General features: G+C 41.5%; 1 protein-coding gene across 6 annotated transcripts in view; it reads left to right on the top strand.

Annotated features, from left to right (window-relative positions):
- TTC7A (tetratricopeptide repeat domain 7A) overlaps positions 1–27,478 on the top strand; it is a 290,642-nt gene that overhangs the window by 4,163 nt on the left and 259,001 nt on the right. For 4 of the 6 annotated variants that reach the window (XM_042476228.1, XM_042476218.1, XM_042476210.1 and 1 more), the window contains exons 2-3: positions 18,755–18,918; positions 21,444–21,612. In XM_042476228.1, coding sequence (XP_042332162.1) covers positions 18,755–18,918; positions 21,444–21,612 — 333 coding nt within the window. Of the gene's footprint in view, positions 1–11,656; positions 11,685–16,593; positions 16,702–18,754; positions 18,919–21,443; positions 21,613–27,478 lie in introns of those variants that run through there. The other 2 variants (XM_042476256.1, XM_042476237.1) reach the window with 2 other exon arrangements.

Raw genomic sequence — 27,478 nt, 5'->3', positions numbered from 1 at the left:
TAAAGGAGTATAGGATGATTCGCAAGCGAGCATGGTGTAGTGGTTAGAATGTAGGACTAGGACTCTGCAGATCGGGGTTCGATTCCTCGCTCTGCCATGGAAACCCACTGTGTGACCTTGGGCGAATCACACTCTCTCAGTTGCAGGAGACCCAATGATAGGCCTTAGGTTTGCCATAAGTTGGAAACGATTTGAAGGCACATAATAACAAAGCTGGAAACAACATGAAGGCACAAAGCAATATAATATTGTTTATATTATTATAATATTATTATAATATATAGTATTTCACAAATAGAATTATTTAATTTAAAGTTGACGAACCTGAATGAGGGGGTGAAAGTCTAGTCACTTTCTCTGTCTTGCAACTCTGACTTATTTTTTTATAAAGCAGTAATCTCATGATCCTTATCCCACGATCCTTGATCTCTCCTTTTTAGTTTCTGGGTTGTTTGAATCTGTTTTTGTTGCAAAACCCTGAACAAAGAGAAACAGAGCAGTTTGTGATAAGTGTTCTTTTCAACATATATCCATGATGTATACAAATGGATAAGGTGACTTGTCAGTCTTCCTCAACCTCCAGATGTGCTGGACTGCAACTCTAATAATCTGTAGTCTCTCTGATGGGAACTGTAGTCAAACATATCTGGAGGACACCAAGTTGAGAACATCTGTGCCAAGGAGTATTATTTTAAAGACAGAATTGGTGAGAGCTAAGCAGATATACTTTTTACCATCTTGTTCCATGGCAGGATGATTTTACATGATTAATATATGAACTCTGAAATCTTCCAGATTTTGTTCCCAGCTACAGCTTATTTGACCCCAGAGTACCCTGGGCATAGTCCAAAGTTAAGCACTTTGTAACTATCCGATGAAGCTTTTGGTAGGAGATTCTGGACAAATAAAAAGAAATACTTTACCAAACAATACATTGTCACATTGTTAAACCATGGAATTTGCTGTCACAGTTTGTAGCAATGATCACCGAATCAGATACTTTCAAAAAAGAATTGGACAAAACCAGACAGGGGAAGGCTATCCGTGGCTCAGAGCCAAATGGCTTGTGCTGGCTTGGGTATTCTGCGACTTGTACTCCAAAACAGCAGCTTTCCCAAGCTTAGTAAGAGTTGATGGCTATATACTGTACAGTCAGCCCTCCATATCCATGGATTTTTCATCCACAGATTCAAGCATCCACGGTTTGAAAATATTTTAAAAAATATATCTCATTGGCTCACTGTATCCACAGATTTTTTTATCCATGGGTTTAAGCATCCATGGTTTGAAAATATTTTTTAAATATAGCAGTTCCCAAAAGCAAACCTTGATCTTGCCGTTTTATATTAGGGGTACCATTTTACTGTGCCACTGTATGTAATGGGACTTGAGCAGCCATGGATTTTGGTATCCACAGGTATCCTGGAACCAAACTCAAGTGGATACCAAGGGCCTACTGTATTATCTCCAGCATCTCAATAGAACAAGCATGATGTAGTGACTTGAGTCTTGGACTAGGACTCTGTAGATCAGGATTCGAATCCCGTGTCGGCCATGGCAACCCACTGGGTGACCTTGGGCAAGTCACACTCTCTCAGCCTCAGTGAATGGCAATGGCAAACCCCTTCTGAAGAAACTTGCCAAGAAAACCCCATGTTAGGTTTGCCTTTCGGTCACCATAAGTTGGAAATAACTAGAAGACACACAACAACAACAATCTCAATAGTAGCTGTTGAACAACATGAACAGGCAGATGTTATTATGCTAAAGTCTTTCTTGTGGACTTCCTGTGAGTATCTGGATGGTCTGTATATGAAGCAGGACAATGGAGTCAATAGGTATTTGGTGTGATCCTGAAGAACTCTTCTTATTTAGACTTATTCCAAGCAGCATGCGACTGCAGCCACAAGGGAGTATTTGCACTGCACAGTTCTAGCACACTGATAACACTTTAATTAGTGTAGCATCATCCTGGGGGATTCCAGAGTTTGTACTTTGAGGAGATCCTTAGAATTTTCTAGTGCCACACCACTGGAGCTCTTGAGCAGAGAATTCCATGTAATTCATGAAACTACAAATCCCAGGATTCCATAAGCAGTTAAAACCGTGGCACCTAAAGTGGTATTAAAGTGATGTAATTGCTTAGTGTGGATACATCCCAGGTTTTTGTTAAGACTGCTGGTACTTCCTAGGACTGCAGTTCTTTCATTGTTGAGGGAGTTATTTGAAAGGGGATGGGAAAGCTCAGGATTATTTTAGAGATGAGAGTCAGTCCATAGTGGTTTGAGCATTGGACTACCACTATGGAGACCAAGATTTGAATTCCCACTCTACCATGGAAACTCACTGTGTGACCTAGGGAAAGTCACATTTTCTCAGCATCAGAGGAGAGCAAAGGCAAACCCCTTCTGAACAAATCTTGCCAAACAAACCCTATGATATGTTTGCCTTAAGTTTGTCATAGGTCAGAAATTATTTGAAGGCACACAACAACAGCTCTTATACTGTGGAGACAGTGTGGGGTAGTGGTTTGAGTGTTGGACTAGGACTCTGGGAGACCAGAGTTTGAATTCCTACTCAGCCATGGGAACCAAGGGCCCAAACAGACAGGCCAAAATAAAGGTGCTTCGGGCCACTTTGGAGGTATGATCTTAGGACTGGATCGTGACTTTGGCGCGGCTTCCAGCCTCTTAGGCCACATGCATAATTTAAACAGCACACTTCCAAAGTGACCCGAAGCAGCTTTATTTTGGCCTGTCTGTTTGGGCCCTAAGTGACCAACTAGTCACACTCTCTCAGCCTAAGAGGAAGGCAATAGCAAAGTTCTTTTCTTCCTTCCTTCCTTGCTTCCTTTCTTTTTGTGGCAAATCTTGCCAAGAAAACCCCATGAGAAGGTCTCAGTAAGTCAGAGCCAATTTGAAAGCATATGACAACAACCAACTGTATACTATGATACATTTCTGATCAAAGTGACAAAAGATTTCTTTATCCTATTTTATTGGCAGGATACTTGAGCTTGTAGCAGCTATCTGGCTTGCTGAAACTGAGATGCTGAAGCCTTTTCTGGTTCAGAGATTAATTGAAGGGAAAGGTTAAAACCTTTGCATGTCAGGTAGCAGTTAAAGGTCCTAGGGAAAACAGATGTCAGTTTTATTTGAGAGAGAAACAAAGAGGTGGGGTGATGGTGAGGATAAAGTGACTTATTTTCAGGCTTATCAGACAATCATTACAGGCTTACCTGAAGGAAGGTAATTTGGACTATGTTTGTACTAAGTCAGATCATGTGGGCCTCCTCTAGTAATTTTGGTACCCCCATCATTGAGACTGCTTTCTCCTTTTTACTCTGTTATATGGGGAGAGGACTTTAATTTTAAAATTGCTTTGGAGTTGTTTTAATGCATTCAGACATGCAATAAGAGTGTAAGGGAGGGTATTATTATTCTCCCCATTTATTGACAAGCAAACTAGAGGCTAGGACCATATAAATGCCTAAATGCTTAAAACAATTGTTGCAAAGGCAGACCTCTGTGTTAACAGTCTATGCATCAGAAATTAGTTTTCTAGGCTTCTTTCAACGTGAACATTTCCAGACAACTGCAGGATAGCTGTGTGTCCAACCTACTTCACAAGGTTGTTGTAAGGATAAAACAAGGAGGAACAGAACCAAGAATGGTGCAATGAGCTCACTGGAAGACAGATGGGATGTGAGTGTACCAAACAAATATGCCACCCACTAAAATCCGTTTCAGATCTTTTTAAACTCTCCCATGGAAAGTCAATAATTGAGTCCTGGATGCTATTGTCATGTTTTTATTACCAGTGTAAATGAATTTTAAACCTATCTAGCTGAGGAATTCTGGGACTGTAGGGCCAGTGTAGCTACAAAACTCTTGGGCTGCATCTGCTCTGCAGAAATAATGCAGTCTGACACCACTTTAATTGCCATGGCTCAGTGCTATGGAATTCCAGGATTTGTATTTGATTGAACTACTTAGTTTGCTGTGGCACTCAGAGACCTCTGGTGCCACAGCAAACTATAAATCCCTGGATTCCATAGCATGGCATCATGGCAGTTAAAGAGGTGTCAGACAGCATTATTTCTGCAATGGAGATGCAGTCTTAAACCTAATTGTTCATGCCTTCACAGAACTATTACTATTTCCATTTTAAACATTTATTCCACATCATCCTTTAGTAAGCCCAGTTGTTAGCACTCTGTGAGGAAAGAGTTAAACCAATTATTATCATATTTTCAAATTTGTTGTAAGCTTTTGACAGGTTAGTTCAGGAAGTGTTAATCTTTTTAAATGTTAGAGGTTTGTCTCTTCTTTTTAGGTTGTTGGTGTGCATTGGGAGGAGATTAGAACATGTGTGGAGATGATTCACATTTTCACATCCTGTTAGATCAAATTTGTCTGCACAGTAACACTAGTGAACAGAAAAGAAGAGAGGGAGCAGAAAGGAGAAATGATGTGGTCTTCAGCTTTTGAATTCATCATACGTACAGTTATGTGTCTCTTGGTTACATCTTAAACCACATTATAATTTCAATCTTAAAGAGAAAACCTTTCAGTAAGAAATAGCCATCTGGTATTAAGAAGTGGAAGAAATTACTCACGGGGTGCTAGCTTTTTCCTTCTAAAATATCTGTCTCAAGCCAGAGTCAGGGAGCCATATTTTCTCTGGAGGGGCTGTTCTGCCAATTTTAAATTGGTTTGTGAGGCCTGTCAAAGAGTACATGGACACATTTTCCATACACGCATGTACCGGCACATGTTTTCCTTTCTGTCTCTGACTTGCATGTTGTTGTGAGGGCTGGGGAAGGAAAATGAGCAGAAAGAAAATAAGGACAGCATCAAAGGGCCAGTCTACATGTAAGCTTGTTACGCCAATTGCTGTGGATTTTTGCCTGTTTGTGTCAATGTGTGCCTTCACTTTCCTGGACAAATTTGCATCTTTTTGCCCTCCCTCTGTTGAAAATGTACAGCCATGGGAATCTATGTGAACCCATGCCAGGTGGATGGACAGCCACTTGTTTAATAATGCACATCCTCATGGATACAGATGTTCCTATAAAATCCACAAATCCTTTTTCAGTTGAGTTGATGGAGTTTGTTGCCCCCCCCCCAAACCTGAATTCCTCTGATTCCAGTGTAGCTGGATTGCAGTCTATTTGATTCCAATGAGGATTTTTTTTAATTGTGTAGACAAACACATAGTTGAAAAAGAAAAGAAAACAGAGGGAGAAAGCAATGAAAACTTCTGTCTGCTGCTCACAAAATGAGAAAATATTTTCATTTATTACTTGCTTAATAAGTTATGTTCTTCCTTTCCTCTAAATTTACTGAAGGGAGACCAGGGTTCAAATGCCAGCTCAGCCATGTAAACTTTGGGCAAGTCACATACTCTCAGCCTCAGAGGATGGCAATGGCAAACCCTCTCTGAAGAAACTTGCCAAGAAAACTCCATGATAGGCCTTAGGGTCACCATAAGTCGGAAATGACTTGAAGTCACATCACAACAGCAACAAGAGAATACATGACTCCACCTCATTTTATCCTCACAATAACCCTGTGTGGTAGGTCAGGTTAAGAGAAAAAGAGTGGGCCATGATCAAGGAGTATGTTTGGTTCAGTGAGGACTACTGCTCAGATTTCCCAAATTGCAGTCCAACACTGTAACTGTTAAAGTGTCTCCTCCTGGAACATCCTTCTAAAGATAAGAATTACTTTAAAAAAAAACCCTGTACTCTTTATTTAAGAAGCTTGGGATAGCACATACAGTTTTCTCTTTTTATCATCACAGTAGCCCTGTGGGGAAGGTTTGGTCGATGGAGTGGAAGATTCATGACTGAGTAGGGATGCAAACCAGGGAACTCTAACCACAGTATCACCACAATGGTGAAAGGTCTGGAAGCCATGCCCTATGAGGAGAGACTTAAGGAAATGGGTATGTTTGGCATGGAGAAGGAAGGTTAAGAGGTGCTATGATAGCCCTGTTTAAATATTTGAAAGGATGTCATATGGAAGAAGGAGTAAGCTTGTTTTCTGCTACTCCAGAGACTAGGACACAAAGCAGTGGATGCAAACTACAGGAAAAGATTCCACCTCAGCATTAGGAAGAACTTCTCGACAGTGACAACTGTTTAATAGTGGAACACACTCCTTCGGCGAGTGGTGGTCTCCTTCTTTGGGTTTTTTTAAGCAGCAGCTGGATTGCCATCTCTTGTGGGTGCTTTGATTGTGTATTCCTGCATGGCAGGGGGTTGGACTGGATAGCCTTTTGGGGTCTCTTCCAACTGTATGATTCTATGGTCACACTGTTGTGACTCTTCCAGTAGGCTTTGTGGTTGGGCTCACTTTGGAAAAGATTCAGAAGCTATAACAGATCCGGAACTTGGGGATGAGAGTTTTAAAAGATCCTCAATGAATGGCAAATAGTTTTGAATTTCACCATATGTGATGGCTTCCAATTGAGCTCTGGGCCCATTTCAACATCCTAGTGTTGGCCTTTCAAGCCCTCAATTATATGGGGGCAATCTAGGGGCTGCTCATAGCCACTAACTACCCTTTTTGCAGTCCACAGGGGTGTATGCCCTGCTTACTTTTACCTGAGGCAGAGAGCAGAGCATTCTTTCACTGTTACTATTAACACTGTGGAAAGAACAATCTCAATAAGGATCCCTGGGGAAAGGATGGAATAGAAAGGCAGCTTCCTCCCCAGAGATCTAATATAGATAATTATTTCTCACCATTTGCTAGCAATGAAGAACAAGTTTCTGTATCACTTTTACCCAGATGTTGAGTACATGAATATGCATGTATGCAGTTAGGTGACTTTGTGAACAGCCTTCAGGCTGAAAATACTCTCTGTCCTTGCCTGAATTGGTACAAGTCCAGAAGCCCTTTCACAGTACAGATTGATAGATTGATTGATTGATAAATTGAATGATGGATTGATTGATGGATGGATTGACATAATTTATGCCTGTCTCCCAGCATGGGCCCCAAGGTGGCTTACAATGTAAGTTAAAACAAAATTCAGGCATACCTCAGTTAGCAAAGAAGCTTCTTTTTACAAAAAGTCTTTTTATGTCTGTGCATCCCCTCCTTCTTCCTTATCCTTTCTCTAGTTGGAAGCTTTTTAAGCAGCATTGGCACTAGGAAGATGGTGAAAGAGGGCTGGAGAAATGGTTGCAAGCTGGCTTGAATCCAATGTTGGGAAACAGATGGAATATAAAATAAATTAATAAAGAACTGTGAACTGTGTACTGTGAAAGGGCCCTGTTATCTAAAAGTTCTCTTGCTCTTATGTGTACCTGGCTTTTATTACTAGAGTTGTTCTCAATTTTTTCTCCCTCAGCAATCTTTCGGCAAGTATTAAAAGACTCCCTGCTTCTGCAATGAGTGAATGAGGTCTGTTTGTGAGGAGCATTTCCTGTTTTTGAACTCATCTTATTGTGGTGCACTGACACATTGCCCCTCCTGACCTGAAGTGACTTGCTGCAAATGGCCACTGCATTATAAACAGGCAGTGTGCATTTATTTATTCTCCATCCCATTGCTGCTTGTTTGCAAAGAGGATATTTGGCTTTGCTGTGGGAACTCTTACTGAAGTCTAGCATTTTAGTACTTACTGAACTGTGTACCAGGCAGATTTTGGATTCCTGGCTGGAGGATTATTGCGGATTTCACAATTGGGAAAAATCAGTGATGGCAGGCAGACTTTCCTGAGAAAGAACTTGCTTAACCTTCACCTTCTATTACCCCCGACGTCTGGATCTTAGACATTATTCGTAGGGGTTATGCCCTTAAGTTCGAAGATCTCCTGCCCACTGGAGCTATTCTTTCCACCGTCCCCTCGGACACCCTTCTCAACAAAGTGTACACGTTCTTGACAAAAGGCGCCATTGAACCTGTAGATCCCTCTTGGGCTCAATACTGCTTTTTTTCCAAATATTTCACCGTCCCAAAAAGGGACTCTCTTGATCCCTTTTGATCCAAGATCAATTTGGACAAGTCAAATTTGACTCCCTCCAAACAAGTCAGATTCATTAGAACAATTCTTGACTCCGAGACTTCCATGGCATACCTGCCACAAGACAGGTTTCAGTCCCTTTGCTCAGCGGTCCAAGCATGCCTTCCACGGAGACGCATACAAGCTCATCTTTGCCTTTCTTCGGGACAGATACAGCTCTCCATCCCAAGCATCGGTTCCGACGGTCATGGAGTTCCTGATGTCCCTAGCAGACGCTGGACTCTGCTTGACTTCTATCAAGTGCTATCTCTCAGCCATCATTACCATTTCGAGGGCAGACCTTCTCTTTTCAAAGACCCTTTGGTAAAGAGGTTCCTCAGAGGGTTCAACAATCTCCACCCTCCATCCTTGGTACTGTCATGGCCAGCCAAGAGCAGGGCTCGGAGAATGAGGAGGAGGATGGGGTTCCTCCAGTGCAAGAGGTAATTGAGGCTACACCAGGTGCTAATCCTGCTCCAGTGGAAGAGGTAATTGAGGCTACACCAGGTGTTAATCCTGCTCTGCCAGAAGCCAGCCCTGATCTCCCAGCCCCAGAGGAGGAGGCTCAGCCAGGTCCTAGTGCTGGTGGGATTCCTATGGTGGTACAGCAGCCTAGTGGTGACTCTGGGGAGGAACCAGGCTTGGAGGTTCCCTCCTTTAGGCAGCGCAGGGCTGAAAGTGCTGGCAGACGCAGGTCCAGGAGGAATGCTGAGAGACAATTGGCAAACAAGCCTCAGCTGGCACCGAGGAGGGAATCTCCTACTTAACCACCTGTGAGATGCTAACTCGGTGCCAGAGTTTATTGTATGATCCTTTGGTGTGATTGCTGCCTGCACTGGTTCCCTGTATCTTGACTCTTGACTTTGGAATGGACTGGACTATTGCTACCCTCTGGCTGACCTGACCCTGGACTGGACTGACTATCATGATCCCTGTTATCCTGGCTTTGGCTTTCAGTTTGCTCTTTCTCTCTCTCCCTGCAAGGTTTGTGGACTATTTCCAACTGCATAGCTAATTACCTTGTTGAGCCATCCTTATTGGCGTATGTTTGTGTGTGCTGGCTGCAGTCCAGGACAGGTACCTACACTGGTATGGAGTTTATACCTTGTGCTCTCCTACTTGGCATCCAAGCCATTTGAATCCATGGCTACCATAGACATGAGATTGCTGACCTGGAAAACAGCATTCCTTGTGGCCATCACTTCTGTTCGCTGGGTGAGTGAATGCTGTGCCTTACAGGTGGACCAACTTTATCTTTGTTTTCACAGAGACAAAGTGGTCCTCTGTACCGATATCACCTTTTTGCAAAAGGTGGTGTTGGCCTTTCACATGAACCAGGACATTGTGTTGTCGACCCTGGCCCTGAATCCGACCATCAACATCAACCATCGAACATTCAGAGGGCGTTGGCCTTCTACCTAGACAGAACCTTGGATTCGAGGCGCTCCCAGTGGCTGTTTGTGTGCTACTTGGAGGCCAAAAAGGGACTACTTGTGACTGTACAGAGGTTTTCTAAATGGGTGGCCAATGCCATCCACCTCTGCTATGAACTGTCAGGTAGACTTCTTCTAGTTCAGGTTTGGGCCCATGCAATGTGGGCGGTAGCTGCATCCTCCGCTTTTTTGACTGGGGTTTCCTTGGAGGATGTCTGCAAGGCTGCTGTCTGGTCCCAGCCACTGACTTTCATCAAACATTACAGGCTGGACACCAGGGCCAGACAAGATGCAGCCTTTGGGAGGGCAGTGTTGCTTTCTGGTTTACACTGACTAAGTATTGTTTCTTGCAACTTTCACTTTCAGGTGGAATTGATGGTTCATTTAAACAGTTTGGTGATTGACCTATGCACTGCATATGGTCTGTTTATATGTTTGACAATGACAGTAACAAGTGCACTTGATATGCATAAATTTATTGTGGTTAATAAATTCCAATTGTTTGAACTTTACAACCTGTGTCATACACTCCCTCCTCCCCTGACCTAAGCTTGTCAGTCTAAACCCTTTTGTATGATTCGCAGAGACCACGAAGAAGGACAGGTTGCTCACCTGTAATGGTATTTCTTTGAGTGGTCATCTGCGAATTCACACAAATCCCGCCCATCCCCCCCTCAGTGTCCTGCTCACTTTGTTAGCTTTGCTGTTGCACCTTGCACAGCTTATTCGGAACTGGAGAAGAGCGGGACTGTTAGGGGCTATATATGGGGTGGGCGGAGCTACCACAAAAAAGTTGCAAAAGGTTGCAAACTAACTTTTGTCCAGAGATTCTAGAAGTTTCCAGGCATTCCTGCGCAGGTGCAGAATAACCCATTTATGTGAATTCGCAGATGACCAATCGAAGAAATACCATTACAGGTGAGCAACCTGTCCTCCTGCTGCTCAGTTTGCAGCAATTGAAGGAAGCTAAGGACAAAGGGGGAAAGTGGGAGGAAGAAAGAGAAACTGGGATATTTTAAACTGGGATACTTTAAAAGCAACAATAAAAATGGAACAACAGAAGATAAATCAGGCCTTTTTGGCACACCAAATCAGCCCAGTTGGATTATGTGAAATTATGAGCCAAGAAATAAATACCACAACTGAATGGACCTAATGATCCTTCAGCATAAAAATCCATTCCTTATTATTTGTGTCTTTTCTTCTGTTTCAAGTTTTCTTAACTGGAGCAGTACAATGTAGGTTTTTTTTTTTTTTAAAAGGGGGGATTCATGGTGTTCTCATCCAGTTTTTTAACTAACAGATTGCAATACTGGTGACAAAATGTGGCCTTCTGGTTTTTGCTGGACTTCATATCCCATCATCCCGAATTGCTATGGCCAATAATATGAGGACCATGAGAGTTGAAATCCAGCAACATCTGGAGGGCCATCAGTTGCCTACCCCTGTTGTAAGAGAAGGTACCTCTGCTTGTACCTTTACTTAGGGAATCATCCCTCCCCAAATACCGTATATACTTGACTGTAAGTGGACCTCATGTATAGGTTGAGGGCAGGTTTTGGGGCCAGAATTATGGATTTTGGTATGACTCATGGATAAGTCAAGGGGAAAACTTAGGGACATGTAACAAAGGCTGTAAAGGATGAAGCAAAGGAAAATAATGCCAAAGAATTCCAGCAGGTATTATTGGTTGAGCTCACACTAAAGTCTGGATGGATGAGATAGTAGAGTCAGTGCTTCCAGGGCAGATTACACTCTTGCCTTTCACCAGGGGAAGTCTCCTTTAAAAAAGAGAGAGTGAGTTAAAATACTGTACTTACATTGACCTGTGGATAAGTCAACTCATATTTTTTGGATCAATTTTTGATAAAAATTTCTAGACATATGCATGAGTGTGTACAGTAACATGTTTTGTGCTTCAGTAAAGGTATGGAGAGCCACACCTTTCCTTCTCCCTGATGTAAGAAGGCAGTGTCTGTTTAACGATGAGAAGTTAACACTTTGTCTCCACAGACAAAGCCTCTTTGCTTTCCTCCTTTTGCCATGAACAGGCAAACTACGTAGCCTCTAATCATTAACCACAGTGTCCTATCTTATCTGAGGAGGAAACTATGGTGGTCAGCTTCCTGGCTCAGTTGCCTGCATCATGAATGGAGGAGCCAAGGGATTGTTTGTGTGGGCAAAAGAATTGCTTGTATCCAGTTTATTAAGCTAGGTTATGGATGTCCAAACCAGGTCAGTGAGGTTGTACAGCATAGGAATTATTTACTCTGATAAGAAGCTGCATAAACTGTTATAATGTCCTGTACCTGGAGGTGTATCTAAAGTCGGGCAGCCGTGGAAACCCACTGGGTGACATTTTCATACCCAAAGGATTTTGAATTTGAATTGACATTGTCACATACCTATGGCAGATATATGTCTGTCCCTGGCCTCTGCTCCACTAAAAGCATGTGAGGAAGTAGACTGAAGCCTACAAAAGCTCATGCTGCCAACTTCTTTCTTTCAGTTAGTCTCAAAGGTGCTACAAGATCTCCCTACAAGGGAGAACCAATTAATTAATACTCTTGTGTATAATTTAGGGATATAGCCATGTTAGTCTGGAATTTCAATATGCAAGAAGTTGTAGCTTAAGCTTTCGTAGACTTGGTCTGCTTCCTCTGATGCAAACTGATGCATGTGAGGAAGTGGACCAAGTCTATGAAAGCTTATGCTACAACTTCCTTCTCACAATTAGTGTTAAAGGTGCTACAAGGTCTTGTGTGTATTGTATGCTGAACTTCAGGTAATTACACTGGAGATTCAGCGCTTCTAACATCCGCTGGGTTGTATCCCAGTCACAATAATCTCTATATGCATTTCAGTGGTCATGAGGATTGGACCATGGACCGTGGTCTAAGGTGAATGTCAAGAACTGCCTTCTCTCCCTAGAATTTGATTTAAAAAAATTCTGTTTACAAACAATAAAACTTTAGAGGATTTTTTTGTGGGTTTTTCGAGCTATGTGGCCATGTTCTATAAGTTTATTCCTGACATTTTGCCAGCAACTGTGGCTGGCATCGTCAGAGAATGCTAACCTGAGAGAGAGTAGGTATACGTGTGTGTGTGTACACTCACTCTCTCTCTCTCTCTCTCTCTCTGTGACCCTGGGTGAGGAGGAGTGATTCCCATGTTAATCTGTGCATTGTTCTGTTGTTGATAGCCTCCTCAGGGTAGGAGGATATGCAAAAGAGGATTAGTGTCTGCTAACTGGTGATCATTGTTTGCTGGGAAAGCCCCTGACCCTGAGTGGTTTCTCATTTGCATTTGCTGAGTCCTGGTTTTGGTGTCCTTCAGGACTGGTAGCCAAACTTTATTTACTTTGAGGGTTTCCTCTTTTCTGTTGAAGTTGTCAAAGTGTTTGTGGATTTCAGTGGCTTCCCTGTGTATTCTGACCTGATAGTTGTTGGCATGATCCAGAATTTCAGTGTTTTCAAACAGCATTTTGTGCCCAGGATGGTTTGTAACATGTTTTGCTACTGCTGATTTTTCTGGCTGACCAGTATCTCTCGTGTTCCTTGATTCTTGTTTGCACATTGCATTTGGTGGTCTCTATGTAGACTTGACTGCAGCTGCATGGTATGCAGTAAACTCCTGTGGCTGTGAGAGGGTCTCTCTGGTCCTTGACTGAGAGAAGCATTTGTTGGATTTTCTTCTTCAGTTTGTAAACCATTTGAAGGTTGTACTTCCTCATCACTTTGCCTATTCTGTCTGTGACTCCTTTGATGTATGGTAAAAATACCTTCCCTTTGGGTGGTTGTTTGTCTTCCCTCCTCTGGCTTTTTCTGGATCTGGCAGTCTTTCTGATGTCTGAGCTGGAATAACCATTCACCTGTATAGCCTGGTCTAGGTGCTTCAGTTCATCTTCCAAGAAATGGGGCTCGCAGGTGTGTTTTGACCAGTCTACCAGTGTTTTGATTGTGGTTCTTTTTTGTTCTGGGTGATGGTTGGAGTTCTTGTGCAGATATCTGTCTGTATGTGTAGGTTTTCTGTATACTTGGTTCAGTTTGTGGATGACTAGGACATCCAAGAATAGCAGTGTTCCTTCCTTTTCTTTTTCCATAGTGAATTGGATGTTGAGGTGGATGTTGTTCAGATGGTTCAGGAACACAGCCAGATTTTCTTCTCCATGGCTTCAAATGGTGAAAGTGTCATCCAAGTATTGGAACCAAGTTGTGGGCTTTTTCAGTGCTGTTTCCAGGGCTTGCTTTTCAAAGTGTTCCATGTAAAAGTTTGCTATCACAGGGCTTAGAGGGCTTCCCATTGCTACCCCATCTCTCTGCTTGTCAGTCAGAAAAATCAGCAGCAGCAGAACACATTACAAATCATCCTGGGCACAAAATGCTGTTTGAAAACACTGAAATTCTTAAGGGCAGGAGCAGCCACCAAGAAGGCTCTCTCTTGTGTCTTCACTAAACAAGCCTGTGATGGTGGCGGGACTGAGAGAAAACCTCCACCTGACGATCTTAAAGCTCTGGTTGGTTCATATGATGAGATATGTCCTTTCAAGTAGTATGGACTTAAGCTGTCAGAAAGCTGACAGATTTGACAGGAGTTTGACAGAAATGTCAGGGAGTTTAGAAAAGTCACTTACTCCTTTTTTTTTTTTTTGAATCACAGCTCCTAAAATTTCCCAGGTAGTATGGCATCAGCTTGTCTTGATGTCGTTCCCTGTAATAAAAAACCCTCAAAAACGCTTTTTAAAAGTTAGACCTGCCCTTTCCATGGAAATGAATGTCTGTTGCAGGCTACAGAGCTTCCAGTGTTTGCAAGCCATCACTCTGAATTTATTCAGGTAATACTACTGGAGCAGAAGTCCTTTAAGAGACTGTATTTACCCTTCCTTCCTGGTCCTATTTATAGAATTTGTCTATGCAGTAGCTCAAAGCTGAAATATTATTACAGTTGACTGTTGCCTGTGTAGCTGATGAGACAAGATTGCTGCCTACACAAATTATTTGAGTCAGAAAGCTTCTTAACAGTCTTGCAACATTCCTGGGCTTTTTGGTGCTACACCCTGAGGAGCAGTTCAGATAGGCAGAAGTACCATTTCAGACAGGAGGAGGTAGTGGTGGTGTAGAAAAACATATGCTTGATTACTGCTACATTTAAAAACAACAGCCTGCCCTGTAATAAAGTGCTATCCCATCATCTAGAAAGCTAGGTTTCATTATTTTTCTCTTAGGGTGGAAACATTTAATCATATGAAATACTACAAATGCATGCAGGGTTCTACCATTTGCTGCTTCCATGCATTGAATTTAATCTAACATGGCTTCTTCTCTGGAATTTAAACAGGAGTGATACTGCTGAGATGATAATCTTGGGAATGCAGTCCAATATACATTTCCTCAGAAGAAGAGCATGGTGTAATGATGTGAGCACTGGACTTCAGCTCCAAAGATCAGGGTTTGATTCCCTGCTTGGCCATGGAAACCCACTGGGTAGCCCTGTGTGAGTCACACATGTTCAGCCCCAGAAAATCCCATGATTAGGGTCCCCATAAATTGGAAACAACATGAAAGAATACAACAACCACAAAGCTGTACTGTGTTGAATGAGATTTACTCACTAGTAATTGACTAGTGTCATATCCTTCAAAAAGGGCCAGTGTGGTTAAGTGGATTGAGTGTTGGACAATTACACTGGGAGACCAGAGTTCAAACACCAGCTCAGCCATGGAAACCCAGTGGGTGACCATGGGCAAACTTGCCAAGAAAATCCTATGATAGGATAGCCTTAGTGTCACCATATGTCGGATGCGATTTGAAGGCACATGGCAACAACAATATGCTCCAACATTTCACAGATGGAAGCTAGGACATATGTGGTCAAGCAACATCAGAGTGTGCTCAAGATGTAAATGTTATTAATGAGGAAGAATTTACAAGCTAGGAGAGACTGCAGCAATTTGCTTTTGCCTTAACCTACTGGGAAGGGCAAGATTCTGACCCATTGGCCTGCTGAGTTAATTGAGTGCAAACGACTTTTGCACTCTGAGCTCAGTTTGCCACAATTAAAATAAGGTGGTGGCAAAGGGAGAAAGTGGAAGGAAGAGAGAAACTGGGATATTTTCTGGTATGTTTAGCCTGTAGAAGAGATGGTTAAGAGGTGATATGATAGCCCTGTTTAAATATTTGAAGGGGCATTGGTATCATTATGGGAGCGCGGGGGGTACGAACCGCACCAGGTGTCACAATAAGGGGGGGGGTGACACCACTGCTCCTCAAATACCTACTTTTTTGCAGAAATGGGCTGTGGCATTCATCCACTTCCCTTTAAAATGCTTTAAAAGATGATGGGAGTGGGGTGAAGGTTAGTGGGAGGAGAAAGGAGAGGCTCCAGAATTGTTTAAAATTCAAATTTCAAAATTTTAAATTTTAAAAAAGCACATTTTAAATTAATTTTTAAAAAGTTTTCTTTAAAAACACCACATTTTAACAAGATACATTTAGGTTGTGCATATGATATTGTAATTTGAAGGAATAATTTTAATTTTGTTATGTGACAACTATTAGCATTACACTCAGTGGTATATGGGAATTAGGATTTACAAGTAACATTAGTGCAAAAAAGCATTGCTAAACATTCTGTATGGAGGAGGTTAATGGGGTGGTGGTGACACCATGAGTTACCGCACCAGGTGACACCAATGCTAGGGGTGCCATTGTGAAGGGGTGCCATGTTGAGGATGGAGCAAGCTTGTTCTCCTGCTACAGAGAATAGGACCTGGAGCAATAGAGTCAAACTACAGGAAAAAATATTCTATCTAAACAATAGTAGGAATGTCCAGGCAGTAAGAGCTATTTGACAGTGGAAGACATTCCTTTGAAATGTGGTGGAAGCTTCTTCTTTGGAGGTCTTTAAACAGAGGCTGGATGGTCATCTGTTGGGGGTGCTTTGATTGTGAGTTCCTGCATGGCAGGGGTTTGAATTGGATAGTCTTTGGGGTCTCTTCCAACTCTATGATTCTGGAGAGAAAACAAATCATGTCATTTTTTTCAGCACTAGGCTCCCTAGTCATGATCTGGAACAATTGTACCACTTGAGTCACAGATAATCCAGCCCTGCTGATGGGTTTAGTCTCCCCTTCTCTGCTTTCTAGGAATGTCTAGCTGACTAATTTGGAGGAAACTGATGAAATACCTGTTTGGGGAAAGCTTTCTGATGGCTGATGTTGTTTATGAAACTCAGGCTGCTGTTGTTGTTACTGGTAATTAAAGTGTTCTATTTTGTGCTTTATCATCTTGTATTGTACCGGTAGTTACTTTTGTGTTTTTTTAAATCTGCTACAAGATGTACTGGACAGGGTATGATGCAGCTAGACGTAAAGATCCAGGCTGCATCTGCATGCAGAAATAATGCAGTTTGACACCGCTTTGATTGCCATGGCCCCATCCTCTGGAATCTGGGATTTGTAGTTTATTGTGGCACCAGAGCTCTCTGACAGAGAAGGCCAAATTTCTCACAAAACTAAAAATCCTGGAATTCCATAGGATTGAGCCATGACAGTTAAAGTGGTGTCAAACTGCATTATTTCTGCACTGTGGCTGTAGTTAGCTGCATTTGCTTCCTGTTGAAATTAGTTAGGTAGGCGAGTCACGGGTTCACTAGATTTCAGTGGGTATTAAGTACAACTAATTTACAGTTCAATCCTTCACATGTTTAATGAGAATTAAGTCTTGCTGTGTGCAATCACTTGATCCTGTTTGAACATGCTTAAGCTTGTAACTGAGAGATCAGCATTCAAAGGTGTTCTGAGCCATGGAAATCCACTATGTGATTTTAGGCAAATCTCACACTCGCAGCCAAAGCAGAAGGCAATGGTAAACTTCTTCTGAAGAAATCTTGCTGAGAAAACCTGTGATAGAGGTCGCTAAAAGTTGAGGTTGACTTGAAGATATATTTGATTCCAGATATATTTCATTATATATCTCGGTCTGGAATCAAACAATAACAACAGGACATCATCTGTGTTCCCAGAGTGATAGGAATTTATGTTAAAAATGTGTATCATTCTAATGTAGTTTTCAGTAGTGAACATGCTCTATATATGTATGTGCCTTCATGTCGCCTATCGATTTATGGTGACCCCATTAAGTTCATAAGGTTTTCTTAGGCAAGGAATACTTAGAGGTGGTTTTGCCAGGTCCTTCCTTTGAAATACAGCCTACATCACCTGGTCTTCTGTGGTAGTCTCCCATTCAAGAAATAATCAGAGCTGAACCTGCTTAGCTTCCAAGATCAGACAGGATAAGGTGCTTCTAGAGCAGTGGTTCCTAAACTTTTGTCCTCCAGGTGTTTTGAACTTCAGCTCCAAGAATTCCTGACTTGGCCAAACTGTCTGGGGCTTCTGGGAGTTGAAGTCCAAAACATCTGGAGAAGTAGAGTTTGGAAATCACTGCTTTAGGACATTTGGGCTCCAGCAAGCTACCTCTCTCATATTTAAGGAAATTTGTTATGCAAAACAAGTGTTTCTTTGTCTAAGGAGCAGGTGAGTTCAAATGAGTCCTGTATGGCTCAAGTCCAATCTATTTGGCAAACCATATCTCCCTGTTTGAACCAGAAACAGGCTGGGGATATTGTATTGTTTTAATTGTACAGTACTATATTTGAGTTCTTTTATCTTTTTTAAATTACATTTTATATTTTTTCTTATTCTTACTTATTTTTAAATAATACAATTATTTATTTATTTATACCCCTCTTATTCCCATGTGTGTCCCTACAATTTGGACACAAAACAGCTTACAAATAAAAAAAAATACAATGAAAAACATACAAAATGATCATTAAAACAAAATTAATCTAGGATAGTTTTAAAAACACATAACCCATTTAAAAAGTAATGCATTTTTATATTGTAACAGTTTAATTCTATTTTAATGCTCACTTTTGTTCATTTTTTAAAATTGTATTCTTTTAAATTGCAAGCTGCTTTGAATTCCAACTTTGGGAGAAAAGCAGAATATAAATGTAACAACAACAGCAGCAGCAATAATAATCATAGCAACAGCAAAATAGAAGCCAGTTTGCATGGTGCAGTGCTGGCAAACTGCAAAACCTTCAAATGAACAAACAGTTAAGCATAATTTAAGCTAGTAGCTTCTTAGATGGTTGACTTTTGCACTCAGTGTTGTAACTTCCTTTTTAAAAGGAATGTTTATATACTGGCTTGGGTTCTGAGTTTATCTTTGTGGCCTGCTTTATATGGAAACATGACACTACGTGTGACTTCTCTTTATTCTGTCTATTATATTTTGCAGAAGACTATGGGAATCTACTTGTGGCGGAGGCCCTGCTGGAGATTTGCTTAAAAGAGAACCTTGCCAAAATTAAGGACGCCATCCCATTAATGGAAAAAAATGAGCCCAAAATGAGCGACGCTAAAAAGAACTTGACTGGTATTCTCAGCCGAGGGAAGTTGCTGGTAAGCATCCATGACAGATGTAAAACATGAATGTTCAAGATGCTGCTAATGATGTACAATTACAAAAACCCACATAAGAAAATGTTGGACACTTCCAGTCCCATCTGTCTCTTCCTCACCAGTTCTCTGCTTCTTAATGAGTCCAGGAGATGTGCCAATTGCTTTCTTTTTCATTCAGGATTAAAACAAAACAAAACACCATTCATTAAGATCATATATACTAATTGCAAACTCAGTGTCAGAGAATTTAGAAGGGGAAAAAAGGGGGGAGGGGAATATCCAAAATAATCCAGGCTGCATCTGCACTACAGAAATAATGCAGTTTAGCACTGCTTTAACTGTCATGGCTCAAAGTTATGGAATTCTCGAATTTGCAGTTCTGTGAGATATTTAGCCTCCTCTGCCACAACAAACTACAAATCCCAGGATTCCATAATACAGAGCCATGGCAGTTAAAGCAGTGTCAAACTGGATTATTACTGCACTGCAGATGCAACCTCGGTGAGGAATGTGCATGCTTAGGAGCAATACAATATTGGGGCTGATTGTTTCAGGGATGGGGCAGTAAACAAAAAAGGGAAAGGGAGCAGAAAAGAGTATCCTAGAAAAGTGCATGGTTCCACTGGCTTATTATTAGAGAATTTCCACATTGATTCATTTGTTTTGCCCTGGGCCTTATGTGCTGACCTAGACACTGCATGCTGTGTTAGCAAATCTCTGGTTCATTGTTCTGGTCAGAGTTCATAGGAATGTAAACACTTCATTTGGATGAGATAGTACAATTAGTAACAAACATTCACACAGGATGATGGCTATTTATACTGAATATAGTTAATATCATATTTATATTGAATAGTTATGCCTAGAGGATAGCTGACTAGCTTCTCTCTCCCATGCCTGTTTTGAAGATCTATTTGTGTCCTTTATGGGAATATTTTTAGTGTCTTTCAGGGAGGCTGATTAAAATCTGTTCTTTTTGTCACGTGCATGTCATATTCTATATTTCAAGCCATAGCAGAACATTTTGTCTTTTTAATCCATATTTTTAAACAAGAAAAAATACCTTTTGCAGCTCCTACCTTGTTCCTGAGGCATCTCAAGGTGGGAGAGTGTTGAGTCAAACCATTGATGACTTAACTGTGGGCCCTTGGTATCTGCTGGGGTTTGGCTCCAGGACCCCCCGTCCTGTGGATACCAAAATCCATGGATGCTGAAGTCCCATTAAATACAATGGCACAGTAAAATGGTGTCCCTTTCATAAAATGGCAAAATCAAGATCTGATTTTTGGAATTTATATTTTTTTGGATTATTTTCAAGCCATGGGTGCTTAATTCTGTGGTTAAGAATCTGTGGATAAGGAGGGCCGACTAGTATTTCTATTGGATTTATAGTGCTACCATGTTCTTAAGAACAATAAGTTTAAAGGAGGAAAAAGATTTTGGACCTCAATACTTGTGAGAGTGCTCTCCTCATATATATTTGCCCAAGCACTGAGGTCTGAGGACTAGGGTGCGTCTCCTATGTGTTCCATGAGTGAGGTCAAAACACGGTGTGGACATAGGAGAAGGATTTCTCAACTGTGGCACTTAAGTTGTGGAAAACTCTCCTCTTGGAAACCTGATCAGTGCCAACACTGACTTCATTTTGGTGCTAAGTAAAAACATGAGTGTTTTATTAAAGAGACTTGTCTTGGGAACCTAAGTGATTCAGTCTAAAATGTTTATGCACATAGTATTAAAGACTTTTAATCTTTTCAACCTGTGGTTACATGGTTAATATGTTTAAAGCCCTAAATGGCTTGGGCCCAGGATACCTAAAGGACCGCCTCTCCCCATACATTCCGCCTCGCACTCTCAGAACGTCTGGGCAGCAGCTACTGAAGGTGCCTAGGGCTAGGTTGGCCTCCACTACTCGGAGGTCGTTCTCCATAGCTGCCCCAGCCCTTTGGAATGCGCTGCCCACAGAGCTCCGCTCGTCCACCACCCTGGCCCAATTTAGGAAGGACCTCAAAACCTTCCTATTCCAACAGGCATTCCCCGAGTAAATATCCTGTGGGCCTCCCTCCTCTCTTTCGTGGCCAAGAGGTTGGGCTTTGGGGCTTTACTGTTGGGTTGTTTTAAATATGTTTTTATTGGAACTGTTTGTATTTTAATTATGTTGTGAGCCGCCCTGATCGGAGGAAGGGCGGCATATAAATAAAAATTTTATTTATTATTATTATTATTTAGTCTATTTAAATTTTTTTAATTGGTTTATACTGATTTTATTTGTACACCTCCTTGAGATCCTGTGGTATGGGGAGGATGTAAATATTTTAAATGAAAGAAAGAAAGAAATAGAAGTGTGTATTTGCTTTAGTTTATGGAAAGGGGTTAACTGGTGAATAAATGGTGAATAAATCAAGTGTTATGTGTTGAAATGCTTCATTTAACTTGGGACAGACTTAATTCCCATGCAGTAGTGGCATTACTCTGCTGTTTTGTTTTTGTTGTCTGTGGTGAAAACCTCCTTTTTCCTCCCACAGCCAAAAGATATGGTGGAAGCCATGTTGATCCTGGCGAAGCTTCATTATGTTGAGGGATCTTATAAGGATGCTCTCAGCATGTATGCAAGAGCTGGCCTTGAGGACATTGTTGTAGAAAAGAAGCCGTTGTACATGCTGCGTCTGCTGACTGAAGCTTTTGTTATTAAAGGTAAAAGATTGCTTGCATTTGCTGGGATTATTTCTGTATTTAACAGTTGGTGACGGTTTGAAAAATCAATTAATATAAACCTAAAATTTATCCCTTCTGAAGCTGATACGTGAGAGGTTGAATGGATTTGAATGGGAGCTGTATTAAGCTCCATTACTTCTGAAAAGTTGGCCAGTAACTATGTATGTGTATGCCACATTTGATATGTGTCTGGCTCAAGAACAAAAGTTTGAAACATTGGTAGGGGCTATATTTACACAGCTCCCTTCAAATCTCCCTCTTAGGATGTGAGCTGTAGATGCTGTTTTCATACAAGCCTCTTGAATTCCTTGGTTTATAGAGAAAACAAATGGCAGACAATCTATGACTTTAGTTCAGCCTTCCATGACTTTTGCAATCTTATAGGTGTATTGGACTGCTATTCCCAGAAAGTAGCTGGTTTTTTTGGGGAGCTGCAGTTGAACACATTTGGAGGGCATCAGGTTTGGGAATTCAGACTGTTGGATCACAGCTAATGAGGTGCAACAATTCTACCAGTAAGTCATGTTCCGGCACAGTTGACATACTGATAACGTCATAACATTGTGCTTTTTTAAAAAAAGAGAAATTAGAAGGATATGAACAAGAAAGAAAGTGAGCTATGTTTATAATACAAATCCATGTTGGTTGTCTTCTAGTTCAAGAGCCATGCCTTCCCTGGCCCAGATTTTATGTGTATTGAGAATTCAGTCAGAGAAGAGTTGAAGAATCTGTGGATCTTGTTGCTTGATTACAACTCCCATCCTAACCATTGGTTTTGTTATATGGCATTCATGGAATTTGGAGTCTAGCAACACCTGGATGGCCCCACATGCTCCCTATCCACCTTAGAGCTCAATCTGATTCCCATAGATATGTAGAACTAAAGTTCCAAGGTTCTCTAGGAAGAAGGAATGACTGTTAGAAGAGTGCATCTTCAGAGAATTGGTTGCTGTTTTGGACACCAGTTCCCAGAATCCTCCAGCTACTGGACATGATCACTGGAGGTTTCTAGGACTTGTGTACTAAAATGAATTTTTCCTGAGTCGTGAATTTGCTTTGAGAAAGATAGTATTGCCATGGTTCCATCCTAGGAAAACCCAGGATTTGTTGTTGAGGGTGTTTAGAAATCTCTGTCAGAGAGCTCTAGTGCCTCACAAAACTACGAACCCCAGGCTTCCATAGCAGTTAAAGTGGTATCATAGTACCATTACATACCATAATTGTATAGTGGAAAAGGGGGGCACACAACAAGGAGAAAGTGGGACAATGTCACAGTTATAATTGTCAGGGATGATGGGAGTTGTGGCTCTTCACCTGGCCTGGAACTCACCACCTGGTTGTGCACCACGCTGACCAGTTTTGGCCAGTTGTTATATCTTTGCAAGAGTTGCAGAGAACAGGCTGAAGACCCCGACAAACTCTCCAAGCCTTCTCACTCTTGCTTCCACAGAAGTCTTCACCCTTCTTCACCAGGGTCCTGCTGGTTCTTGTAGCTTCACCGAAGACACCAGACAACTCAGTAGTCTTATATAAAAGATCTACTTTATTCTACTATATACACAGCTCCAAACAATACTCAACTCCTCACTCTACAATCCACTACTACTATCCACTCTACTACCCACTCAATACATTGGGATCCATATTCATTAATATAGTCAAAGCAAGGTACCACCCACTGTGGTCTGTTTCCACCCAGTAGGCGTGTACATCATTCCCATTGGTTCTCTTTGTTCATCCTACAATTAATGATTTCATCATCTCAGCCTTGACCACTTTACAATTGTCAGGTGTGTCCAATTATTCACTATGCATTTCTTGTCCTTGGCACTCAGTACTTGTTAATTGTACAGTGGTGCCTCGGGTTACGAAATTAATTCGTTCCGTGGCACCGTTCGTAACCCGAAAAGCCTTCGTAAGCCGAATTGCCATAGGCGCTAATGGGGAAAAGCCGCGATTCCGTGCGAAAAAGCCGAAAAAAGCACCAAAAGTTTTTTCGTAACCCGAAAAAACATTCGTAACCCGGAACAATGTTTTCCTATGGGATTTTTTCGTATCCCGAAAATTTCGTAACCTGGGTATTTCGTATCCCGAGGTACCACTGTATTACCATTTACACCTGTGTGGTTCTCAATTGGCTTCTGCTGAGTCACTCTGACTCTCACATACAAGTTTTATTTCTCTTACTGTATGTCCCATGTTGCTTTTTCCTTAACAATAATTGCATATTGGTAATAATGGCTGTTTCCCATGTTGCAGGTCGGGTTAAAGGTCTGGAAAGGTTTAAGACAAGTGCTTTTGGTGATGACTTACTAGTATGGAGTAGGGATGGCACTATTTCCTGACTCTTGAGCATGATGTTTCTTCAAATGTAAAATGTAAAACACTACTTTTTGTGCTTTAGCATCCCAATATTGGTTCTGTCCCATAACCTCTAATTTTTCTCAGTAGCATCTAGTCAGAAAGATGGAACTTTTGGTTCTTCCTCCTGTAACATTTTATATTTTTATTTTTGCTATCTTTTATTAAAGCATTGTGGTGAGAAATAACCTCTTTCTGATGCATGTAATTCTATTTTAATCTGTGGAGTGGGGATAGTGTGTCAGAGGAGTGCTGAGGGGCAGTTGTTAAGCTTATTTTTCTGGGCGCTTTTTAAAAAAAACTCTTGCAATTTTTGTCTTTTTGCTTTCATTGCATCTTATAAATGTTGCTGAAATAGTTGCTATCTATCTGTCTCCCCCCTTCTACTCCTTTTCAGCATACCTACCAGCTTGCTAGGTGAATGGGAACTCTGAGATGATCAAATACCTCGCACTGGTATGTAAAGATCAAAATTAAAACTCCATCAATATCTTTGGAGTGTACACATAATCATCTTGCTGTATGCATGTTGATCTCAGAGGATCTTGTGACTTTAAGCCTAACTGTGAAAAAGAAGTTGTAGTGTAAGCTTTCGTAGACTTGGTCTAATGCATCTGAGGAGGTAGACCAAGTCTACAAAGGTTATGCTATAATTTATTTTGCATGGTTAGTCTTGAAGATGCTATAAGATCCCTTTGCTAACTCAAATTCCAGACTAACATGGCTGACTCTGAAGTGTAGACTCAAGAGTAGTTGCTCTGTTACTCCACTGCATCTGTATCATGTAGAGCAGGGGTAGGCAACCGTTTTGAGCCGGGGGCCGGGTTGCTGTTCCTCAGACAACTGGGGGGCCGAAGCCAAAAAATAAATAATTAAAAAAATTTAAATAAATTTAAATAAATAAATAAATAAACTGGGACAAATGTAGGACAACATTTTCAAATGGTGGACACTTTTTTTAAAAAAGTGGAGGACACGCAAAAAAAATTGCTGATTTTTAAAAAAATGTTAATATAAATGCATGTTTCTGAGGCGTCTATAGACAATTGCCCCCCTTGCCCCTGCGCACGAGAGGCCAAAGGCCCCAGCGGCAATCGGCAGCAGGACCGGGCTGGGGCCGGTCCCAAGGCCTCGCCGGGCCGCATCCGGCCCGCGGGCCGCAGGTTGCCTACCCCTGATGTAGAGGAATAATAACAAACTGATTATGGCTTAAGGTTCATGGCTTAGACTTATTTGAGGGTATATTCCCCCCCAAACTCAGTTGCACTTTATTTTGAGTAGATGTGCCTAGAGTTGGACTGTGAGCTGCTGTGCCAGTGATAACTCTCATAAGCCTTGGTGTATTCTATTATAGTCTGTTATATTATTTATAACCTGATCTTTGCCAAACCTGGGATTTATGGTGGCTTACAAGATAAATGGAGATAGAGGCATGCAGCATGCTCATGTAGCCAAAAAAAAAAAAAAAAAAAAAAAAGAGTTATGATTGGGATAGTATCAAACTGTTGATGGTCTGGAATATGAGTAAGCAAAAGGGTTTTTAGCATCTTTGAGACTAAATGAGCAAAATAAATTGTAGCATAACCTTTGTTGACTTGGTCCATTTCCTCAGATGCAGTAGACCAAGTCAATAAAAGCTTATGCTACAATTTCTTTTGCACAGTTAGTCTCAAAGGTGGCACAAGATCCCTTTGCATAATCTTGATTGTGGTAAATGTGCATCTACAAATGTGCAAATTCAGTCTTGCATCTCAAGAATTAAAACCACTTAAATCTTTGATTTAAAAGCGATGAACTAATACTGCTGACTAAGAGAAGTTCTTTTCTTGTAAAACAATCAGTTCCCAAAAGGTTACTGGAATGATTATGATGATGATAGAAAAGACTTCACCTGGCAAGCAAAGTGCAACAAGGAAGGACCCAGCCTAACCTCCCTAGGAAAGGAGTTCCAAGCCTGGCACCAGCGATGGAAAGGCCCTCAATGGTCAAAGCTAGATGTTAGCTAGGATTGACAGAATACTGCCTACAGTAACATGCACTTGCATGAGTACTAGGACTGGTTTCAGTGGGGTGCTGTTTTTAGCCCTTGAGGAGCTGCTGTATCCTCACAAGAACAACAAGCAAGCTGTGTGAGAGAGAAAAAATAGTTGATCTCTAGGGAGGGCAACAGGTGCTTGATGTTGTTGTGCAAGGCTCAGTTCCTTAAATGAGACTAGTCTAACAGGTTTCCAGTTGAAATGCAGTAGTGGGCAATTTGTGATCCATGGCCCAATTTCATGCAATCAGTTTAGACCTCTGGCACCTGAGAGGTGATTCTCCTTGACTTCAGGAAAAAAAAGCCTGCAAGGCCAATGGCAACTGGTGGTTCCCATGCCAGTAGAGTGGTAATTCCACCCCATTAAACATTTCAACACAAGGTTTAAATGTTCAGCACTTTGGAAAGCCCCTTTAAAAGTAGCTGAAACCTAGAATGGATTCACTGCCCCACTAGCATGAAAACTACCAGCCATCATTCTGCAAGGCCCAAATAGTAGTCTGTAGAGGTATGAGGAGCCCTGGTGGCGCAGTGGTTAAATGCCTGTACTGCAGCCATTCACTCAAAACCACAAGGTTGCGAGTTCAAGACCAGCAAAAGGGCCCAAGCTCGACTCAGGCTTGCATCCTTCCGAGGTCGCTAAAATGAGTACCCAGACTGTTGGGGGCAAATTAGCTTACTTGCTAATTAGCTTACTTGCTGTTCACCGCTATGATCTTTGGAATAGCGGTATATAAATAAAACAAATGATGATGATGATGATGATGATGATGATGAAACCAGTTCCTGTGGTACAGGGAGAGGAAACCTCAGGCCGGGTGATCATATAAAGTCCTTTGTCCATTTTCTTCTCATACCTTGCAGCTACTTTTGAGCTTCGCTTTCTATTGGGCTCAGCCCCACTCTCACTGACTGCCAGTCCTGGCCAATATAATATTTTAAGGTGCATGCAGTATCTGCTTTCTGGGAAGAGAAGTATCTGGTGAGATGGATGTTCAAAGCATCCCTTCAAGTATTTTAGTTTCATATGAATTTTCATAACTTGAATGCAGGTGGGCTTCTGCATGTGACATGTGTGTGTGTGTGTGTTCATCCCTTAAACTCAGAGATTAGTAACTTGTTGATGTTTTACCCTTTGCATGTAGAGAGCTTCGTTTTGCATAAACAGTATGTGCCGGAACAGCAACAATATATTAGCAGGTCTTTTTTCCAACACCATCTCTGTATATGCTGTGCTGTATTTAGGCAGAACATGCATGATGGAGGATCATTCAGCATGATGAATGGTGGCAACTGTCATGTTTTGAAATGAGCAATTGTGTCATGAGCTCAACATAGACTTCATATTGAGTGGCAGGATTTCAGACAGCGGTCTTTCTAGCCCTACCTGGAGGCGTGTGGGATTAGATTTTGGGCCTTTTGCTTGCAAAGCATGTGCTTTACTAGTAG

This window comes from Sceloporus undulatus, chromosome 1 (assembly GCF_019175285.1).
Source record: "Sceloporus undulatus isolate JIND9_A2432 ecotype Alabama chromosome 1, SceUnd_v1.1, whole genome shotgun sequence".
Lineage (NCBI taxonomy): Eukaryota > Metazoa > Chordata > Lepidosauria > Squamata > Phrynosomatidae > Sceloporus > Sceloporus undulatus.
The sequence above is the reverse complement of the archived record's forward strand: the minus strand, read 5'-3'. Positions and strand labels throughout refer to the sequence as shown.